Consider the following 21,809-nt stretch of genomic DNA (forward strand, 5'->3'; position numbering starts at 1 on the left):
GCTACATGACCTGCCCACCTCATCCTCCTTGACTTGATCATTCTAATTATATTTGGAGAAGAGTGTTCTTGTGATATGTGTAATAAATCATTCAATGTTCTGAAACATGAGTGGTACTATTTGGTCCATAAAGATTTCAATGGTTCTGACAGTGGTTTATACTGTAATATTCATCATTATTCTGAGCAGTTACTGTTTCACTGTCAGTAGCCATTTATGATCTCGAAATCAGTTCTTGGTCCACTAATTATGCCACTGCTCAGTCAATTTAGTCTTCTCTTCCGCCATCTTCCATACTCGACTAATTTGCGATTTAGAGCGATCACTATTTCTGCCCGTTTCTTTCTGCGTTGGCTGTGCACATCTGCCGCAACTTGACTCTCTTTCCTTGAAATGTTCCAGCTGCTTTTTTCTGATGTGGCTACACACCACGAAGATTCCAAACAATTCTCTGTCGTTCATTGGCTGATGATTCTTCAATGTTTCAGAAGCAGGGTCTTTGTTTTGAATGACAGGCATGCACAGACTGGCGCAAAAAATTAAGAAACACTCTGATCTTATAATATACCAATGTCAGAACCCTTTAGAATTGGTAAAAAGTTAAAGCAGTCCTTGTGCTTAATTAATTAAGCACTATGCCATGAAGACATATGTGGGAATGGAGGAACGCATAACTCCACAGTTCTTGACCTTTACACTTGATTGAAGTAAGTGGTCAACTTCGCCCCTGGGGAAAGAGCCTCCGGTATCCACTGGACAGGAGGCTGGGTGGGTCCCAGAGCCGGTCTGGACTCTGTGAAGAAGAGAAAAAAATCGTACCTTTCCTGGAATCGAACCCAGGCTGTCAAGCTAATAGACCTTCGCTATATTTACTGAGTTACTGTGACTCCTTTAGAACTGGTAAGTTTCTTTTGCAATATTTTTTCATATTACATAAACTGAGAGGCTGCAAACATTATCTGAATGATTCTGAAGTCATGAGTAAGAGCAGACGGGACAGAAATGATCCTATGACAGCAACAGAAAATGTGTGTTTCCTGCCAAATTTGAGGTTCTCATGGTGGTGTGTATGAATGGTATGTCTTCTGTGTTATAACAGGGTGTAGTTTGGAGGCAGCCTGACATTTCAGAGCAAAATGTTGCCTCCATTTTCAGGGTTGAAGAGTAAACCAAGCAGGGAACCATGGAAGCAACTTGCCACCTGCATTGCATTGCATTGCATTCCCTGTATCCAAAGTTAGTCAAAATGACTGTAGGATGTGGAATATGTCATATAAATATAAAAACATGCGTACTGTACAACTGAAGTTTTTACATAAGAAAATCCAACAAAACACAGTGGTTGCACACAAGGCTATTCAAACAACATCCAAATGGATGAGTAATTTTTTTTACAGACAATAATTATTCATCAACAGAGAAGAATGAGCATGTGTTTATGTATTGTTTTAGTGCTATTTTAAATTGTGATTATTCATTCACAAGACTTTGAGGTCAGATGGCAGATTATTGATTATCCCAGCATAAAATGTGCTTTTCTGAAAGCATCCCAGAAGACTGTAATCTTAGTACTTACTTCTGTGAGAACCTCAAATGTCAAACATAAATTAAACCTGACACAAGCAGTAATCATTGTCATACTAAATTTGTAATAAGGTGAGACAAAACTTTACATTATGTTTCACAATTTCCACAATAAAATAGAAGCCTGGTGATTCTGTACAGGGTTCATGTGGCCTCAGGATGTCACACACCACTCTCCCTGTACTAGCTGCCAACAAGTTCAATCTGCCTGTATTTCTTCCTCAAGTTCGATACAGGGTCCTTGAAAAGCACAGGGTCCAAACGCATGTTTGAGCGGAGGAGTGGCATGTAACCAAACACAGCAGCGAATGTATTAAGACAGGTCTGGCGCTGGATGAAGTGATCTGGGTCATTCCACGGTGACCTGGAACGACGGACAGAAATGAGCATTGTGAGCTGGAAGTCAGAATGTAAACTTCAGATGAAATACAACAAATAAAACTAACTCCATTCAGCAGTGTCATTTCTTGAGAAGCAAATAGCTGCTCAGGGGACATGCAGTAGTGTAGTTGGTTGAGGCACTATATTACAAGCCAGAAAGTTGCTGGTTTGAGTCCCAAGGAGGTGGATTTTTTTCAATTTACCTAATCCTTCCAGCTGCCCTATGGCCCTGGGGTCGGCTCAGCCTCTAACAGAAATGAGTAATAGGCGGCAGGCGCGTAAGGCTGACTACCTCACTGCCATCTGTTAGCCAAATGTCTAGAAAATGCAGGAGCCTTGATTTCTCAGAACCCTACTGGCCTCCACAGCCTCTTACAGGGAGAGCTTCACTTTTACCTTTTAATAGCTGCTCAGATGGTCGAAAAATTCCCCATTTTTACAGAACCTGATGGTTTATTACCATGTTCACACTGGTCCATGTTGTGAGCCAGATGAGTCCTATCCACGTCTTCATATTGCAGTTTTAAAGATCTAGTTTAATAGTCAACTATGTCTATGTTTTCTGTTTTCTTTATCTGAGATTTTCTCATTAAAATTTTGCATACGTCATGCTCGCTCTTTCATCCTCCTTGACTCGATCACCCTACAGATATTCTCTGCAGGGTACAAATAATGTGAGATGGCGACGATGAAGAATCTGTTGTGGGATGTGCTGCTGTGTTCTGGTAGACGGATACCAACGCTTTGGATGAAAACATTGCTCATTTCTTCTACTCTGAATGTGAAAGGAGCAGGTTCCTCTAAAATTCTGGCAACAATCTACCAGGCTACATGGCGTCACATCTCACATGACACGATAAAAACGACATTCTGAACCTTCTGCTGGACACCAGGTTCTTTCAGAGGCGCAGTCTGTGTCTGTCCCTTACATATAAATTGTGAACAAAAGGAAAGTTTCGTTTTGAAATATGTAATTAAGGGATATACAGTCTAGAAAACCGATATTAATGGCTGTGGGGATTTGTTGCGCTGACCACGCGACACCCTCTATCCGCAAAAGTCGGCACTAACTTCACCGAGAAGCAGCGGTCGCTCGGTCGGTATAGTTTGCTTACAGATACAGGCCACAGAGTTTTTTTTTTTTTAATTAAGGGATATAGGATCAAGTGTCAATCACATGATACACATTCGGACATCAAAGGCTGTGGTGAAACTGTTCATATTACAAGGTCACGAATATTATTATTATTACTTTTTTCCATTTCATCACTCACTCCTCTGAAATCCAAATATTCCCCACAGAACGTCGCTCTTTCTTTATGTTCTTCGCTTACAGACAGCAAGACAGCGAGAAAATAGAAGAAGAGTATTTTCTTCAGGTATGTGACGATATGTAGTGTGGTAGAAGTTTACAGATGTTTCAGAGGAATGTACTGCTTCCATCTTCAAGGCTGAAGAGTAAATCAAGCCAACAACAAGCATGCAGGTAGGGGCAAGAACAGTTTGTTCCTTGCTGCTTGCTTGGTTTACTTTTTTGACCCTGAGGACAATGCAATACACTGTGTAAGATTTGAGGTTTTCATGGCTGTGACTATGAAGAATGCCGTCTTCTGGGATGTGGCGCCGTGTAGATATGCAGCCACCTTCTGACGCTGGTTCATCACGCGCAGATTTCTTATACCCTGAAGATGGAGGTGATACATTCCTCAGAAACGTCAGTTAAAACAATATCTACATGGCGCCACATCCCAGAAGACAGCATTCTTCAAACCAATACATTCCTGTGAAACTTTGGGAAAGACTACACGGCATCACATCTTCATAGTCACTGCCCTGAAAGCCTTAAATCTAACAATTACAATAAATGTATTGTTGTTTAAAAAGTTATTATACTCAAAACACTGATTTTAGGATTACATTTTTATTTTAGCTTATGGGGCTGGAAAAACATGCGTATTTCGTGAGGAAATAAAGTAAGCACAAACCTAGCACCCCCTGGAGGCTGTTCCTTGTACTGTTTTCGCTGTGTCACTTTGATAGGTGGTCGATGGGTGACATGCGAGACCAGGAAGTTCATGAGGATATCCTCACAGTTCTGTGATTGCTCCACAGTCTTGTGCAGAAGAGGGCTAAGCCAATGTGTGTACAGGAAATTGTAATAGCGGTGATAGAAGGCCGCACCCGTTAGCACAATCGAATAGTCGTTGGTCCACTTTGATGTATAGCCCCAAGAGCCCTGAACAAATGACAAACATACATTAATTGCAGTGGTTTTAAAAATATAGGACGGTGAACAAAATTTAAAAGCAGTCTTACAACATTGTGACACATCATCATCAAAAACTTTAAATTTAGTGTAAATACATTAAGTTTATAAAGTCAATATTTGAGACAGTGGTGTGCCATGTAACATTGTTGCTTAATAAGATATTTTTAAAGAATTTTAAGTCAATAATGCAGAGTATGAGTACATTAGTGGCCAATATACATGAACTTAAACAACAGATCACTGCAAATATTGACCCTGTAGCTCCACAGATGTCAAGACATGTACCGGTTGAAATAAGTTATCAGCTAAACATTTATTGTGCCTCAAAAAAAAAAAGTGTGTGGAAATTTACTGAGAGGCAAGTTTTTGAGTTAACGTTCTTTTCAATGTTCATTCTCTCAGTATGTGTAAATGGTTAAGAAATCATATCCTTTTCAAACATCAGAGTAACTTTCTGGACATTCTGTACAAATTAGTAAATTTTATTTCTAATCCAAAATAAAAACACAGCCATGACATATGACATAAGTCTCTAAGATGGCTAACCAATAGAAGAACTAATTTATCACTGAACTAAATAATTGATTCCATGGGGTGTATCTTCTTTGAAATGCGAGTTGGATCAGCGACGAGGTAGCCGTTCCACAAACCTTTGCATCATCCCAATAATGAGACCTTGCAGGATATCCAACAATACGATCTGGAAAAGATTTCCAGACAGCAAAGGCAAAGTCAACCTCATCTGTCGTAAGGAGGCAGTCTTCATCTAGGGAAAGAACGGCAGCTGTCTGAATGAGCGGGTGCGGATAGAAGCGTTGTGAGATAGAGGAACTGCTGGCAGGACGGCCTACTTGCTGCTGGTTCGCCGCAGGGGGCAACTGCTGCTCTGCAGCTATGCCCCCAGCTCCATATGGCACTTGTTGCTGCTGAAGAATGTTTAATGGAACTGAGGACGACAGCGACGGCCACCGTGACCTCGGCGGAGGGGGCTTCTCACCTGACCACAGAATCACGATCTGAAAGAATCATACCAGAGGTGATGGTCAGGTAAGTCTGTAACTGCTAAACATCAGGAATATGGAGGCAAGGCTCCACATATCCTACAGCTTCAGATTACATGGAGGTGAGTAGTCCCCTTCATAAAGGGGATGTTATACCTGGTACCATACCCTAATGGGAACAAAATCCTTGTCACCAGCCTGCAGAACTGTCCCAGCCCGACAGAATGATGTCAAATCAGCCCTGTAACATACTGTGACATGTATTTTTACCCCTAGGACTTTTCGAAAAAAGAAAAAGGTCAATTTAAAACAAAAAAGACATGTATGAACAATTTAGGTTATTTATAAAAAAAAAAACATTTTATCCAGAATACTTTAGGGCGATCAGTAACAATGGTCTTATGTGGCCTGAGTTGAAGTTTGTTAAGTACTTTCTAACTCCCCCCCCCCTCCAGGAAGAATTCTGACAGCGTTGAAGCTTATATCTGAGAAGTGCCTGTTTCAAATCTCTGCCGGGACACTGGCAATCCTGTGATTTTCTTCAGTATCTCCAAGCAAAGGGTGAAAGAGTATCTTCAGTTAGTCCATAAAAGCTTTCTTCCATACCGTTACTAGTTCATTTATCACTATCATCCAATCAATCCATCCATCATAGTCTGAATTACTGACAGAGTTGTTAAATAAATCATAATAAATAAACATAAATTAATGTTTCCTTAAAATGGAGGCAGTACGTTCCTCCAAAATATATATATAAAAAAAAAAATCTATTAGATTACACGCCATCACATCAGAGATCATAATTATAAAATCCACTGCATGGAAACGTGAAATCTCAAGGTCTAGAAGGTCTAGAAAGTGTGTATATTTACCTTCACATATTCATACGGCACACTGCTTATGAAGTCATAACTGTGAACTGTCTAAAACATCTCTGAGGGTACGTCATACATTGAGTAGCCAACCTCACGGAAGAAAAGTCCCTGTGTTCAACGGGATATCTAATATGGCAATTTTGACTCCTATCGTAAGTTGAAAATAAAATATGCTACTTTTAAAATAATTACGTAACAAAAGATGTCATTATCTGATGATAACGCAACCTTAAATGTATTTTAAACACAGTTTACTTACCCTTGCTACATACACACTGCGCGCAACATTCCTAATTAGACGATATAAAGGTGACGTGCTCGCTGCAGGTCCCCCTAGCTGAGAATATATGACAGCCGTGAATTTGTTGCCAGGCTCTGCTCCAAGCACGTCTAAATAGAAAGGATAGTGGCGGAGCGTATCGGAGAACTGAGGAAGTGTTAGCAGAGCACCCGGAGATGAATTCCACACGAGACCATCCCTGGAGGGTTGTGAAGGCAGTCGCTCACGGATTATCTGCAAGAAAATCAACAGCTCCATAAACTTGCTCGTGAAATTAGTTTTCACAATGAATTAAATGGCTATATTAGAAAACTAGGTACAATTATTAGACAGAAAAGGACGAAGACGATAAAAAATGAATATCTCATTCCAATCTAGTTTACATCTGGTTTATTTACGATCTCACGGTTAGCGGAAGAGTAGGTGCAAGGGAAAGACGTGGGAGAGGAGAAAGATAATTTATTGTGGGGGGAGAAAGAGTATCATTTTGTTAGACGGTTCCCGGAGCTTCGCCCGGCGTTAGGATGATCAAAGTAGCGGATTCGGGGAGGGAATTTTTATTTCCTGAATTTGTGTGGAATTGAATATTTGGGGGGGGGGGAATGGTGGCCTTTACAGCATGGGGGTTTTTTTTTGACGAATTTAAATCGGGAGGGACAGGCGGGGAAGTACGCAGCAGCAACTTGGAACTTGGGAACCCGCTCAGTATATATGTATATAGTTAATTTAGTTTCTTGGGGTGGGGTGAGACTGAGTCCACTTGGTACGTCGGCCACTGTTTGGCCTATTGTACCAGCCCCTGATGATAGATGATGATGCATGTGGAGCAGTCGGTGGAATAAGAACTGGCAGGGGAAACCGAAGTACTCTGAGAAAATTTGCCCCAGTGCCAATTTGTCCATATATAAATGTAACTTTCTATTGAATACGTTGTTATGCACGTAACACACGTTGAAATATACTGCTAGGCCTGTCATCTTTGCTCATTAAATTTAAAACCTGTTAAAAGCTTTCTGAAACATATATACAAATTTGTATAAACCCAGTTACAAACTTGCTCTGCTTGTTGCCTATTTCTTGCTTGGTTAATTCTTCGATCATGAAGACTCAAACAAGACATTTCTCCGAAACATCGGAGAACTTCTACTAGGCTGTATGGAGTATACCCCAGAAAGTAGCCCCTTTGAAATATAAATGTGTCTGACAGAACGGAATATGTATTTATTTTTTCCATCACCATATCATACATGTATAAGTAAAGGCAAAGCTGTCCCTGTGCTTAATTATGCACCAAGCCATGAAGACATATTGGGGGAGTGGAGGTATAACTCCACCATTCTTGACCTCGGCACCAGATGGAGGTGAGTGATCAGCTTCACGCCCCGGCCGCTTTACCCCCGTTCCCATGAGGCTGGGTGGGTTCCAGAGCCGGTCTGGACGCTGTAGAGAAGAAAACAATCTCTTACCCCTGCCGGGAATCGAACCGAGGGTCATCCAGCTCGTAGCTATACCGACTGAGCTACTGTGGCTCCCACGTGAATTAGCACGTTGCCACTTTACTTTCACAAAAGGTCGAACATTTCATAAATTGAATCAAACAGTGCTAAAAAATAACAGTTTTAAATATTCATTTCACTCTGAACTTTCATATTGACATATCTCAAAACGGTGCCCTTGAAGATACTACCTTCTTACATCAAATTATATTATTATTATCTTTATTATTCAATAAACTTGAGTGCACACAAAAGAAAACATGCAGTCCTTTGCCACAATAGACTTTTTTAAGATGTGGAATATCTTTATAACAATACATTGGAAAGATTAAATTTTCAAACACTGCATATCAGACGTCACTTAGATGCTCTGTTGACAATAACTGTCATTACTGTCACTAAATGTTGCGCCCCCTTCTTCGAAACAGCCGGCATTCATGCTCCTACTCAGAACACGTGTGTGACTACAGACGGCGTTCGGATTCGTGAATAGATTTATTAACCACTTACAGGTCGTAACTACAAACAACTATATCACTATCGCTATTTCCACACTTTATAGTTCACAGAGCACACAGTCTAGTGTTCTCAGTCTGTTACTAGACGTTTCCTGGTAAAAGCTCTAACATTGGCTATTCCTCTGTCTCCGGGTTCAAGTATACTTCCAACTGAACTTTTCCTCACAGACTTCCTTACAGAACTGACTTAGTCACCTCAATTGGTTTCTTTATAACTTCTTCGCACGAACCGAGTAGAAAACTCCATTTCCAACAATACCTCTGTTGTTGCGCGTCGATTAGTAGCTGCGGGAACGTGTTTGCCGAGTCTTTGCAAAGGAACGGCTCTGATATATTTGCTATTCTCGCGATCGTTGCATAGTAACGGCTCTACACGCTACAACATGTAACTTTACAAAGTTCCGTTGCCCCTTAAGTCATTGTGTTTCTGCTGCAAATGCAGTTTGTGAGTGTAGAGATATTTTTAATTACTCACGTTTGAGTGTAAGAAAGCCTTAACCGATCAAAATTTTCTTTGCTTTTTCTTGTTTCTTATGTTGTTTTGTTTTGACCTGTGTTGTCTTATGTCTGCTGTTGTTTGTATGACTCTGTAACTGGTCACTGGCTATGGAGCTCACAACGTATTATATTTTTTACTGCTAGTGGGGTGGGCCCTTGTACTGCGGCCACTTCTGGCCTATTGTACCAGCCCCAGATGATAGGTGAGGGTGATTGTGGAGCAATTGGTGGAATGAAGATTGTGCAGAGGAAACCGAAGTACTCGGAGAAAACCTGCCCCAGCGCCACTTTGTCCACCGCAAATCCCACTTGACCAGACCCGGGATCGAACCCGGGCCGCCGCGGTGGGAAGCCAGCGATTAACCGCTTGAGCTATGGCGCGGCCCAGCTCAGAACGTAAATAAATAACTGAATCATTATTACTAACACGTACACAGCCCCTTCACTGCCAGTGGCGCATGGAATTACAGTGAATACAATATTTAAAGAAATAATGCAAAGACGGAGTTCCCTTGGATACAGATTATCAAAGGCGTGGTCGGCATTTTTTAATTTCCTTCGTTTCGCTTAGTGCAGATGCAAATCCACAGATGGCACGGCAAGCCAACACCAACACTCTATCCAAACAGGATCATTTAACGTAAACGTGATATTACAGTTCAGTAGGTAACGAGGGGATCTGCACAGAACACATACGAGATTTTCACATGTCATGCGAAATGCTCGCGTTATACGGTGTACGGATGAAAGGGGGTGCATTCTAGTGAAAACACGGAAACAGCAGAAAATAACACTTCTAATTATCTAAACTACATATGCGTGATAACAAAAACAATGCGCTGAAGCTTAGGCTACCCCGACTACATCACAAACATGAATAAATGTGGACAGAATGAGTGGAGTACGAGTTGCGGGAGGGGAAATATTTCTCCGCGACCAGAATGGCCCCGGGGATTACCCAGCCTGTGCTGTGCCTAAAACATCTTTGACGTTGCGTCATAATCAGATAGTGACGCAATCTTACGTCATGGTTGGGAAGCTATTATATTGTTGCATATTTGCAACAACTGTAGAGCCAGAGAAACAGTCGCTGCTAGCGAACGGCTCCGAAACAACTATCGCTTCTAGGCAACGGCCTCGAAGAAAACAATAGAACGCCCGTTGCTACGCAGCAGGTTCTTAATAATGCAAAACTGGACTACAACAATGGAGGAATTGTTTTCTATGTGGTCCGTGCCGACCGTTAATCTCGGTTTTCTAGACCGGAGCCGCTATTTCCTTGAAATAGCTCCTGAATTATCTTCACGAGGCTAAGTGGACACTGTCCCATACCCAATACTTTTCAGAAAATCTGATAGTGCCGGGAATTGAACCCAGGACCTCTGGATCTGTAGGCAGGAACTCTGACTACTAAGACCACAGAGGCGGTCCGTTCTAAGCCAAATGAATCAAATATACATCTTCACACATTATTCCTCTGGAACGACAGTTTCTTAATATTAATTAAGAAGAACACATACGTCACATAAAGCATTAATCAGTACAGTAGTTGTTACGTCACCGATGTGAGCCTAATTCAGTGTTCATTTCACATTTTCATCTGTTTGGAAGTCCAAAGGGACATCGCCTCTCTTGCTCTCTGAAATTTCATTCTGTTCTCATTTTGAATATGAATATGGAACATAATTTGACATGCTAATAATTCCTCTCTATGGCTCCATTTGCAAAACACACACTACAACACACTTACATTAATGTGAAACCTACAAAACTCAACCCAACATAACGAGGGTGGGTTGCGGCAGTTCCAAAAGTTGTGACGTGTTTAGGGGAGGGTATGTACATACCGCACCTGAACAGAACTCTGGAACAGGAGCGCAGAAGCGGAGAAGTGTTGTTATTATATTATGACGTATTTAATTACGCTGTTGGCAACACTGTACGGCGTCGAATTGTAGGACGAACAGTGAATTATAAATTGGAAAGGATGTGAAAGGAAACGGTCATGATATAAATAGAGGCACTATCCCAGAATTTCCCTTTAGCGAGTGAGAAAAACCATGAAAAACCTTATGTTAACTAGTCCCAGGGCTGGGATTCCAAATGTGCAACTCGTGTGAGGACATGGCGTGTTGCTCCTCTGTACAGTACAGTGTACTGTACAGGGAAATAGCTCTATCTCGGTGCAACTCGTGTGAGAACATGGCGTGTTGCTCGTCTGTACGGTACAGTGTACTGTACAGGGAAATAGCTCTATCTCGGTGCAACTCGTGTGAGAACATGGCGTGTTGCTCGTCTGTACGGTACAGTGTACTGTACAGGGAAATAGCTCTATCTCGGTGCAACTCGTGTGAGAACATGGCGTGTTGCTCGTCTGTACGGTACAGTGTACTGTACAGGGAAATAGCTCTATCTCGGTGCAACTCGTGTGAGGACATGGCGTGTTGCTTGTCTGTACAGTGTACAGTGTACAGTACAGTGAAATAGCTCTATCTCGGTTCAGCTCGAGTGAGGACATGGCGTCTTGCTTGTCTGTACAGTGTACAGTGTACTGTACAGGGAAGTAGCTCTATCTCGGTGCAACTCGGGTGAGGACATGGCGTGTTGCTCGTCTGTACAGTGTACAGTGTACTGGACAGTGAAATAGCTCTATCTCGGTGTAACTCGTGTGAGGACATGGCGTGTTGCTCGTCTGTACAGTGTACAGTGTACTGTACAGTGAAGTAGCTCTATCTCGGAAACCGTTCGGAATAGAACACGTGTACATATACACATTTTTGCTTAGAATGACCGATACAGCGACCTCCCAGAATACTGACCTATCCTCCTGGGACACCCTGTATAGTGCGAACTACTGACAGTGACACAAAACTTCGAATAAGACAATGGTCAGTAGATCGGGTTTGATTCCAATACAAGAAATACAGGGTGTGATTGAAATTCTGAGTCCTTTCGTAATGACAGTCTCTTCCATATTCATGTTCATTTTGGCAGGCCCAGTGAGAGAGCGTGCGGTAACTTGATTTGACAAGGCCACTTGTCTGTCGCATGTCTATCCATGCATCTTGTCTCGTGCATTGGTGGCACCGGTGGGACGTGCATCTAAGTCTAGCGGAATTAGTTTCGGTGTCACAGCTGTTGTGACACTTTACTAATTAATGATTCCATGCGCTTACTCAACATTCTCCCTCCCACATGCACTTTCTGTTTCCTTTCTCCTTCGTTGCCTAAAGATACGCTGACGTATTCAAGAAAAGCGAAGGCTGTTTGTTAATTAGACTTTCGCAGTACCGGGCACCTCATTCTTTTGGTCTTCCCGTTTTTCAGGGGCGTAAAAATCAAATCATAAAATATGAAATGAATCTAAGCGATGTTTACATTGGATCTTTATTTGTTGCTAGTCCTGTGGCATGTAGACCATTTGCTAGGCAATGACAGCAAATAAGGCATCTATAAAAAAGCCGTTGCCAGAGAATAGCCCAAACAAATTCGTAACATGCAACAATGGAGTAACTTGCAAGCGGCGTACTCTATACTGTCAGTGCGATAGCTACGTGATGCAACAACAGAAGAAATGTTGGGAGAGGTGTTTTCTATACGGTCCGTGCCGAAGCTATATAACGAGCAGCTGCGATTACGAGAAACTTGAGACGGCTGGGTGTTAGTTGGGGCAATGAGTGACAACGGAAGCTCAGGAAAATACTGCGTTGGAAGCCATTATCAGGCGACAACCGATGAAGCTGCAGCATATTGAGAAAACTTCGTACATGCTGTAGTGAATTTTAGAGTGTGTGAATTAGCGTTAGGCCGGTCACGGTAGCCGAGCGGTCTAAGGCGTGCACTGTCTTCGTTCGCTCGGAAGCCGGGACCGTGGGTTCGAATCCCACTCAGGGAATGGATGTTTGTGTGCGTTTTTCTGTGTTTGTGTACAGGTAGAGGCCTTGCGACGAGCTGATCACCCGTCCAAGGAGTCCTACCGAGTGTGTAAGATCTAGAAAAACCGAAGTGAACGGAGAAGTTCGTGGAGGCAGGCCTAGGCCCACTGGGGCTGTAGTGCCAAGGAAAAAAAAATTAGCGTTAGAGCTATAGTTACTTGTAGTTAGTTCAATAAATGCAATTACCAATCAAAACTCGGTCTATAATCACTCAAACACGTGACAAAACTAACGTAATTCACATCGATAACTCGAAGAGAAGCATAATAACATGCATGATTATTTCCCCTACTTTCTCTCGTATTTCTGTCGTCCTAAACGTTATCCAATGGCACTTCAAGGTCGATGTTTAACGCCGCATTCCTCGAAAATACGTACAAACAGTCAATTGCAAACTGTCTCCTATATATAGGATGTATGTCTGTAAGGGGTGGGACATTAAAACCAGCCCCTGCACCGCGACCTTCAATGATCTATTGTGCTTCCCCTTGGATTAGCCCTTTATTAATTCTACACTTTTAATAAAGTATAGGACCCTGCTTATGGGGGCGTCATAATAGTCACTTGGTTCCATAAAAGACTGACCCAAGTGACGAAATCTTAAACAAGCTGTAGCCTCACAATCACATAAGATGTGTGTGGTTCATTCGTCTTCTTGTAGGCACGTTTCACAAGTTGAGTCGTCTGTCAGTCCCAACTTGAATAGGTGTCCTTTCAGGTGGCAGTGTCCTGTAAGTAATCCTACCGCCCATCTTAGTTGATCTCTGCTTAATCTCAACAGATCCTTGGTTCTTCTGGCAGAGGGCCCTGATATAATTCCCTTTGCCTGAGTCCATATATATATAATACTACACGTACATTTCATATTGTCAGGTATCCTGGTAACGCAACAAGTAATTAATGGGTTCTGGATTAGATCATTCGATTTACTGGCGGAACTACAGTTAGCTGTAACACAGTCTTAGTGTAACTGTAACACTTCGTAACTACGAACAATGATCACACTCTAAATGTTACTGTAACTTTTATTTTTCCCACTGGCTCTACAGCCCCCTTGGGCCCTGGACTTTGATTTTCAGTTTCATGATCATTTTGCAGACGATAGGACTCCTTGGGTGAGTGTTCAGCTCGTCGCAAGGACACTACCTAGGCCGCTCCATAGCTCAAGCGGTTAGTCGCTGGCTTCCTACTGCGGCGGCCCTGGTTCGATCCCGGGTCTGGTCAAGTGGGATTTGTGGAGGACAAAGTGGCGCTGGGGAAGGTTTTCTCCGAGTACTTCGGTTTCCCCTGCTAATCTTCATTCCACCAATTGCTCCACAATCACCCTCACCTATCAGTAGTATTCGTTGCTGTGGAAAAGACTCCGCCGAGCGGTCTAAGACTTAGTTCCACCCCACTAACATTAAAAAAACTCCACTACCTAAACACAGGACAACACAAACACAGAAAAAGACACATATCAAACATGAATGCCTTGTGTGGGATTCCAACCCACGATCTCGGCTTCCGAGCTAGCGAAGACAGTACATGCCTTAGACCGCTCGGTTACCGTGACTATACCACATAAAATAAGGACGTCACTTCTGATTTCCGTCTGTCTCCTGTTCTTCAATTCTCTCCCTGAGGTAGGTTCTGGTCGAACCGTATCGAGATCACCTCCTTCAGCAGTTGAGTTACCGCTTTCTTCGCTGTTACTGTGCTTTTGAGGTTCGTTGCCGCGTGAACGGAAACGTTTCTGTATGCGCTGTATGGGAAACGACGTGACTCTGTATGCAATGCATTTTTTTTTTCAGTAGTATTCGTTGCTGTGGAAACATGATTATGGAGCCGTTGTGTAGCAATAGACGCCTGGCTCTGCACTACTGCGGCTTTCAGGCGTCATGTCACAATATATTAAGATCAGCATATTACCCACAGTCACAGAGTAGACAAGATACACTGATACCAAAGACTGCTCGCTCGTTAGTGAAACGTTCGCGCAGCGTGTTAACGCTAGAAAATTTGTTGGTATGGTAACCCGAAATTGGGTAAATTCAAATTTCACATCACACCGTTACGTTACATACACGTATATGGGTAAGGGCAGGAATCAGTCATGAAGTTTAGAATTGCTGAATAGGTAACTTGTCACGTGATGTAGTTTGCAGCTGAAATTGCTAACTTTAGTAACTGATAGCTCTCGGCTCTTGTATCGATTCTCGAACATAAACACGCAAGAACTCCCAGGCGCCGCGCCAAAACCGAAACAAAAAAAAAATGGTAAGAAAATTTAGAAAGACTCACAGCTAGAAGCACTACTTAGCATGCTTACAAGACTATCGCCTCCCCTCGCAGCAAGCACACACACTGACTGTATGTGTTACGTCCATTTGATAACACGTATTAATTCCAAAAGTATACAAAGAATTTAGATGAAATTTCGTAATATAAATTACTGGAAGAATTTAATTTTCAAAGATTCGATCCATTACGTAAAAATTGTAAAGCTATCCCTGTAACAGGCCGTGAAGCCCCATAGGGTTGTACGTCGCGGTTTCTAGACAGTCGGCTCACAGATGACGGTGAGGTTGTCAGTCTTACGCACCGGCCTCCCTTTACCTCCGCCTCGATGTCTCACAACACTATGGGCCTCCACAGCCTGTTAAAGGGATAATTTTACCTTTTATAATTATTCTCTACGAATAATTTTTTTAGTGCTTCATAATAAACGCATGCTATACTGTGTCTAAAGCCGGCCACGGTAGCCGAGCGGTCTAAGGAATGCACTGTCTTCGCTCGCTCGGAAGCCGGGATCCTGGGTTTGGATCTGTTTCCTGTGAGGTACGGACTGAATTCTTATACACTGCCGGGCACAGTAGCCGCGCGATCTAAGGCATGTACTGTCTTCGCTCGCTCGGAAGCCGGGATCGTTGATTCGAATCCCACACAAGCATGGATGTTTGGTATTTGTGCGTGCGTTTTTGTGTTTGTGTATAGGTAGAGACCTTGAGACGAGCTGATCACCGGCCCAGGGAGTCCTATCGAATGTCTAAGATCTAGAAAACCGAAACCATGAAACGGAGAGTTTTATGGAAGTAGGCCAAGGCCCAAATTGTGGCTGTAGCGCCAAAGGGAAAAACATGCTGTTTCTAAAACATCTTCGTGGTTGCGTCATCAACGCAAATTGTCAACTCATCATTAGAAATTTACCAGATTATAATTTCAACAGGAAATGCAATCGCGCCATATTGGATTTTATTCTGTGACGTTTTCCACTGAGGGTATGATGTAACGTCAAAGATGTTTTGGACAGACAATACGCAAGGATTTTGTTAAGCAGGAGGCACTGAATATTCCTTCTATGACCTAACGTTCCTTCTACTTCAATTCATTCCTTCAGTCACAAAAGGCATAAGAAGAAAAGCCTGAGGAGAAGAATGTGACAGACAGACATACGTATTGCTGGAACACGTACATTCGCTTCCTGAATAGAATATTTCATCAGAATCACAAACTGTTCACTCCATCACATAAAGCAGGTGCTCCGCCCCAGTAATAACTCTCCACCCACAGAAACTAATTTAAAACGCCTTACTTGCTACAAACAAACAAACAAACGAACTTTGTTTCGTACTAATATTACTGTAACACGAGAAGTTGATGAAAGGATAGACAAAGATAGAAATAAAGGATGGAGAGAGATAACGAATTAGAGAATTACATAGACAAACAATTGGTTGAGTTCAAAGGAGTGACTTCATGATTAGACGAAATTAAAGGACAAGGCCAGACAAAGAACATTTGCAGAGTGGATTGACTTAAGTGGAAAGGGGACGCAGACGAAATCTCACACGTCTGTGTGAAGGTAAAGTTTCCCCTGTGCCCAAGCACCTTGCTGTGAAGGCACAACCCTTATATCGCGAACGGAGAACTGTGAGAGACAGAAAACACAGGAATAAGATAAAGGTCAAAGTTGTCCCTGTGCTTAACTAATTAAGTAGTACGCCATAAAGGCGTATGGGGGAATGGCTGTATAGGGCCACATTTTCTTGACATCGGCACTAACTGGAGGTGAGTGGTCAGCTTCACGCCCCGGCCGCTTTATCCCCGGTATCCACTGGATAGGAGGTTCGGTGGACCCAAGAGCTGGTGTGGAAGCTGTGGAAAAGAGAAAATTCTTGACCCTACCGGGACTCGAAATCCGATCCCTCGGTCGTCCAGCCCGTAGCCAGTCGCTATATAGACTACGCTGTCATTCTTGGAATAAACAGAGATTATTACCTTAAACAGCATTAACGGACTGGTCTTAAGAATGGAGATGCGGCCTGTTTTCTGTGAATGTTGAAATATTACATAGAACAAATAAATCTTTGTAAAACAAATCTACAGCAATTTTAAAATAAAGCAACAGCGCAGATAGGGACTAACGTTAGGGATAGTCCCACAGAATTACTGGGTTTTTGGGCTTTCTCCATCGTCCGGAATTCTAGGTAATAGAGGGCACGACGTTTCGGAAACTGGATCTGTTTCCGTCTTTCTAAGCGGCCCAACTGAGTAGGTGTCTTCCTTTCTCACCTGAAGACGGAAACAGATCAAGTTTCCGAAACGTCGTGCTCTCTATTACCTAGAATTTCGGACGATTGAAAAAATAAAAAAACCCGGTAATTCTGTGTGTCATCCACCATCGTCAGAACCCTTTAGAATCTACTTGGTTAGGGATAGTGCCAAATTTCTGGCATCGGGAAGATCAAAATTTTGTCCTAATGTAGCCCTTCTTATTTCAAATCAAAATCTCGCCTAAACACAGTGATGCCAACGCTAACACCAAAATTCAGACCGAGGGCGGTAAAGGCCCTCTCCAACTTCTATCTCATTTTTATATAAAAAATATTTCCACTTCCCAACGCTTTACCTCATTCACTTTCCAACGTCTCACCCTTTCTCTAACCTACCTTTATCAGAAGAATAAGCAGGCAATGCCTAGGAACCTTCAAAGCCGGAACATTTTCTGTTTGTCCGCCTTAAAAATGTAGCATCTCTCACTACCACCCCCAACCCTTAAAATTTATCTCCTTTTCGTCCAAGCTTCAAATGGTTAAAAGGGACACTAGGATGCTTTCATATCCATCAAGGCGAAAAAGGGTAAAGACTTAGTAAAATTACTTCACTTTCAGTTTTTGCAGCGCATGGGGTTAAAAGCCAAGAGTACATAACAGAAAGGAAGACACTTTTTGCACGATGCAGGTCACACCTCGTTTACTATGTATAATATTCTGCTGTAACCCTCCCTCTGTCTCTTGAATACGGAAGAGACAGAGATGGAGAATATATTACAGCAATCTGCTGAGCAAGAAAGTAACATCATAAAACGCCGTATGAAGGGGCCCAGTCTAGATAAAAGGCAGAAGTTCTCGGATTCGTGACCAGCCAAATCCTATGAGAGAAAACTCGGCTTGTGTTTCCTTCTCAGAGGGGGAAAAAGTAGGGTTATGAGAACGCCATGCTCTCTCTGTGTGTCTGTCAATGCGTCAAACCATTTTAATTTCTAAGCCAGTTGACAGATTTTCACGAAATTTATCCTGAAAGTCATGCCATTGGAGATTATCCTCATTCCACAGGTTTTAATTTTATATAGTCATTAATAAAAACATGGCGGACGCCCAAACTTGTGAGGTGATAGCGACGATGGTAACATTTGAACACAAGGCAGCAACACGAAAATATTCTTTGGTTTCTCGTTTCGTGGCAAAAATTAATTAACTACTGAAGCTACGCGAATGACATTTGATATAGGGATATATATAACACCAATTGTGTGTGAAATATTATGGAAATCAACATCTGTAAACATAGGAACGGTGGGGATATTTGAGGTTATGTCCGACAAATTCAACGTATATGAAATCTGTGCTTAAGTTACAGTGGTCATTTCTTCAGAAAAATAAAATTAAACAAAAACATTAACAGTAACACACCATGGAGACTAGAAATCTCTGCAATAAAGTAGGCTTCATCAATTCTACTCGAACTCTTGTTCTGTATGACTGTGCCCTTCCTTGCCCTTATCTGAGTCAGAAGTTTGTATGCCTGGAGAATAATCAATGATTATGATCAGACACGCAAATTCCAAATTAAATCATTACATTAATTACCGAGCAATTAACAGCATATCGATAACTAAAAGATGATCGATCCTATTAGTCATAAAGAGCTCGAAATTTCTGTTACAAGAGATTACAAGCTTCAAATGTAGTCTTCATGTTCATCACCACACTTAAACAGTATAAGTACAACATACAGTCTATACGTCGTCGTTTAATAACTGAATATCCAGCCAATAACTGACGAAGAACTCGAGATTGTTAGGAAAAGAGGTTACAAATTGAAAACTGAATCTGCATATCGATTAATACGGTTAAATATTGTAAACACACCATACAGTTGATACATTATCGTTAAATAACCTGTGATTCAATCAGTAAGTGATTAAAAACCTGGGCGTCCAAATGGAGTCATGAACATTTGTTGAGGCAATCAAGGGGGATGAGATGGGCGGAGCACGTAGCACGGATGAGAACATAAATAATTACGTAGTTTTGGTAGGGGAACTTCAAGGAAACAAAACATATGGAAAACCCAAACGCAGATGAGAGGAAGATATTAAAATGGACCTTAAAGAAACAGGATGAGGGTGAGAGCTGGATTCATCTGGTTCAGGATATGGATAAATGATGGGCTCTTGTGAACACGGTAATGAACGTTGCATTTCCATGAAGTGCTGTGAATTTCTTGACTAGCTGAACAACTGCGTTCGTTACGGCACAGAGACAGTGCAAATATACCCAGCTGCCTGGTAGGTTATGCGCACGCATCAATTTATCATCTTACGCTGTAGTTTCAAACTTTGACGAACTCGAGTATAGACAAAGGTTTCCATGAGGGTTGCAGCAGCCCGCATGCCACTGAACGTGAGAAAATCACCATAATGTGATATAATGACGTCATCAGTACCGTGCATGGGCTTCAACACGCGAACTGTGTGCGTTAAGATGGCGGATACTTCATCCCATTCTCATGCAAAGGATATTACAGCGCAATTGGAAAAGCTGGCCAGGACAATATGAAAATGTTGTGTGCCAGTATCCGACGGTTCCTTGAGGCTCATCCACTGTTTAAGGTTTCTGTGCTAGTATCCGACTATTGCTTGAGGCTCATCCACTATTTAAGTTTTCTGTGCTAGTATCCGAATATTGCTTGAGACTCATCCACTATTTACGATTCCTGTGCTAGTATCCGACTATTGCTTGAGGCTCATCCACTATTTAAGGTTTCTGTGCTTGTATCCGACTATTGCTTGAGGCTCATCCACTATTTAAGTTTTCTGTGCTAGTATCCGAATATTGCTTGAGACTCATCCACTATTTAAGATTCCTGTGCTAGTATCCGACTATTGCTTGAGGCTCATCCACTATTTAAGATTTCTGTGCTAGTATCCGACTACTGCTTGAGGCTCATTCATTATTTACAATTCCTGTGTCAGTACCCGGTATTGTTTGAAGTCAGGCAATTATTAATCACCTCTCTAAGTGCGCCACGTTGGATGAGTCGAGAAGAACACATCGTAACCGAGTGCTTAATGACCAGTGCGCAAGTCAACAGAAATACGACGAAACAAAACACTTCAACAATGGCGTCACACAAATACCGGTATACAGTTCGAGCATAAAATAAATTTCCGTCAACTAGGTCAACTTATTGATATTTTTCAGTTACCTTCTGAAGGTTTTGGTGTCGTCCGGTGAGACGTTGGCATATATTAATGTAACAATGAACAAGTTCCGCTGTTATTCACTATCGATTTGAATACAATAAACGTACCCGAACAATGAAATATAAAACCCGAACCGGACATAGATCAGCGTGACATTCGTACATACGTAAACTGGACTTGGTTCAACTTCACTGGGAAACGACTTGAAAGGAAACACACATCAAAGTCTTGTAGTAGGAATAAATTAATTACGTTCCAGAAGTAACATTAAATCCATTTCAGTAATGATTAAGTGGCTCTTTGCAGGAAAAGTGACATAGAAATTGCGTGCTGCGTTGCCATCCAATAAACAGACTCGATTGTCGTCCGGTTAGAGCGTAATACTTAAACATAGAAGGTAAAGTTGTCCCTGCGAATAATTAAGCATTATGCCATGAAGACATATGGGGAAATGGAGACATAGCTCCACCATTCTTAACTTCGGCACTAGATGGTGGCGAGTGGTCAGCTTCACACAATGGCCGCTTTACTCCCGGGGAAATCGCCGCTGGTACCAATTGGAAAGGAGGTTAGGTGGGACCCAGAGCCGGTTTGGACGCTGAGGAGAATAAAAAAAAATCTGTTCATGCCGGGAATCAAACCTGGGCTGTCAATCCCGTATCCCGCTGCTATACCGATTCTGACTAGAATATGTAATTTTGCATGTTTGCCTAAACGACGTGTCTGCAATGTTTTGTCGTTCAAGAAGTCAAATTCAAGAGGAGAAAGTACAAAAACAATTATATTTTTACAGCTTTGTTAGTTAGTTAGTTATTAGAGAGGGTGGGTTTCCCCATGCACTTAGACCTGTAGTGGTCCATTGTGCTTCCCTCTATGATTTCTACCAGCCTCTATATCCTACCGGTATTGGTGCTTACCATCAGTCCCGCCCAGCCAGCGAGACCGGCTCTACTAGCTGAGAAGTATCTATAATGCTTCCCCCATCTACCGGAGGTATTAGTGACTGCTGTTGGGCGGCAAACGTCCGCAATTTTACTCAGTGACCTCCTTTGGAGGTATGAGGTTCTTTTACGTGCCGTAAAGCTACGACACGGGACCCACGGCTTAAAGTCCCTCCCGGAGGACTTGTTCCCTGAATTTTTCCGCCCTTAAAAATTCGACGACCTCCGCCGGGTATTTGAACCCGCGTACTACGAGTCATGAGGTGGGAACGTTACCTCTA

At 42.3% G+C, this 21,809-nt stretch overlaps 1 protein-coding gene across 1 annotated transcript in view; it reads right to left on the reverse strand.

Annotated features, from left to right (window-relative positions):
- Positions 1–19: 19 nt before the first annotated feature.
- Positions 20–21,809, reverse strand: part of LOC111866884 (exostosin-1) — a 237,097-nt gene continuing 215,307 nt past the window's right edge. Inside the window, exons 4-7 of the mRNA XM_023856233.2 lie at positions 6,370–6,624; positions 4,885–5,250; positions 3,951–4,201; positions 20–1,948 (exon numbers count right to left, since the gene is read on the reverse strand). Coding sequence (XP_023712001.1) covers positions 1,768–1,948; positions 3,951–4,201; positions 4,885–5,250; positions 6,370–6,624 — 1,053 coding nt within the window. The 3' untranslated portion in view covers positions 20–1,767. The remainder of the gene's footprint in view (positions 1,949–3,950; positions 4,202–4,884; positions 5,251–6,369; positions 6,625–21,809) is intronic.

The sequence above is a fragment of the Cryptotermes secundus genome, unplaced genomic scaffold, assembly GCF_002891405.2.
Source record: "Cryptotermes secundus unplaced genomic scaffold, Csec_1.0 scaffold673, whole genome shotgun sequence".
Classification (NCBI taxonomy): Eukaryota; Metazoa; Arthropoda; class Insecta; order Blattodea; family Kalotermitidae; genus Cryptotermes; species Cryptotermes secundus.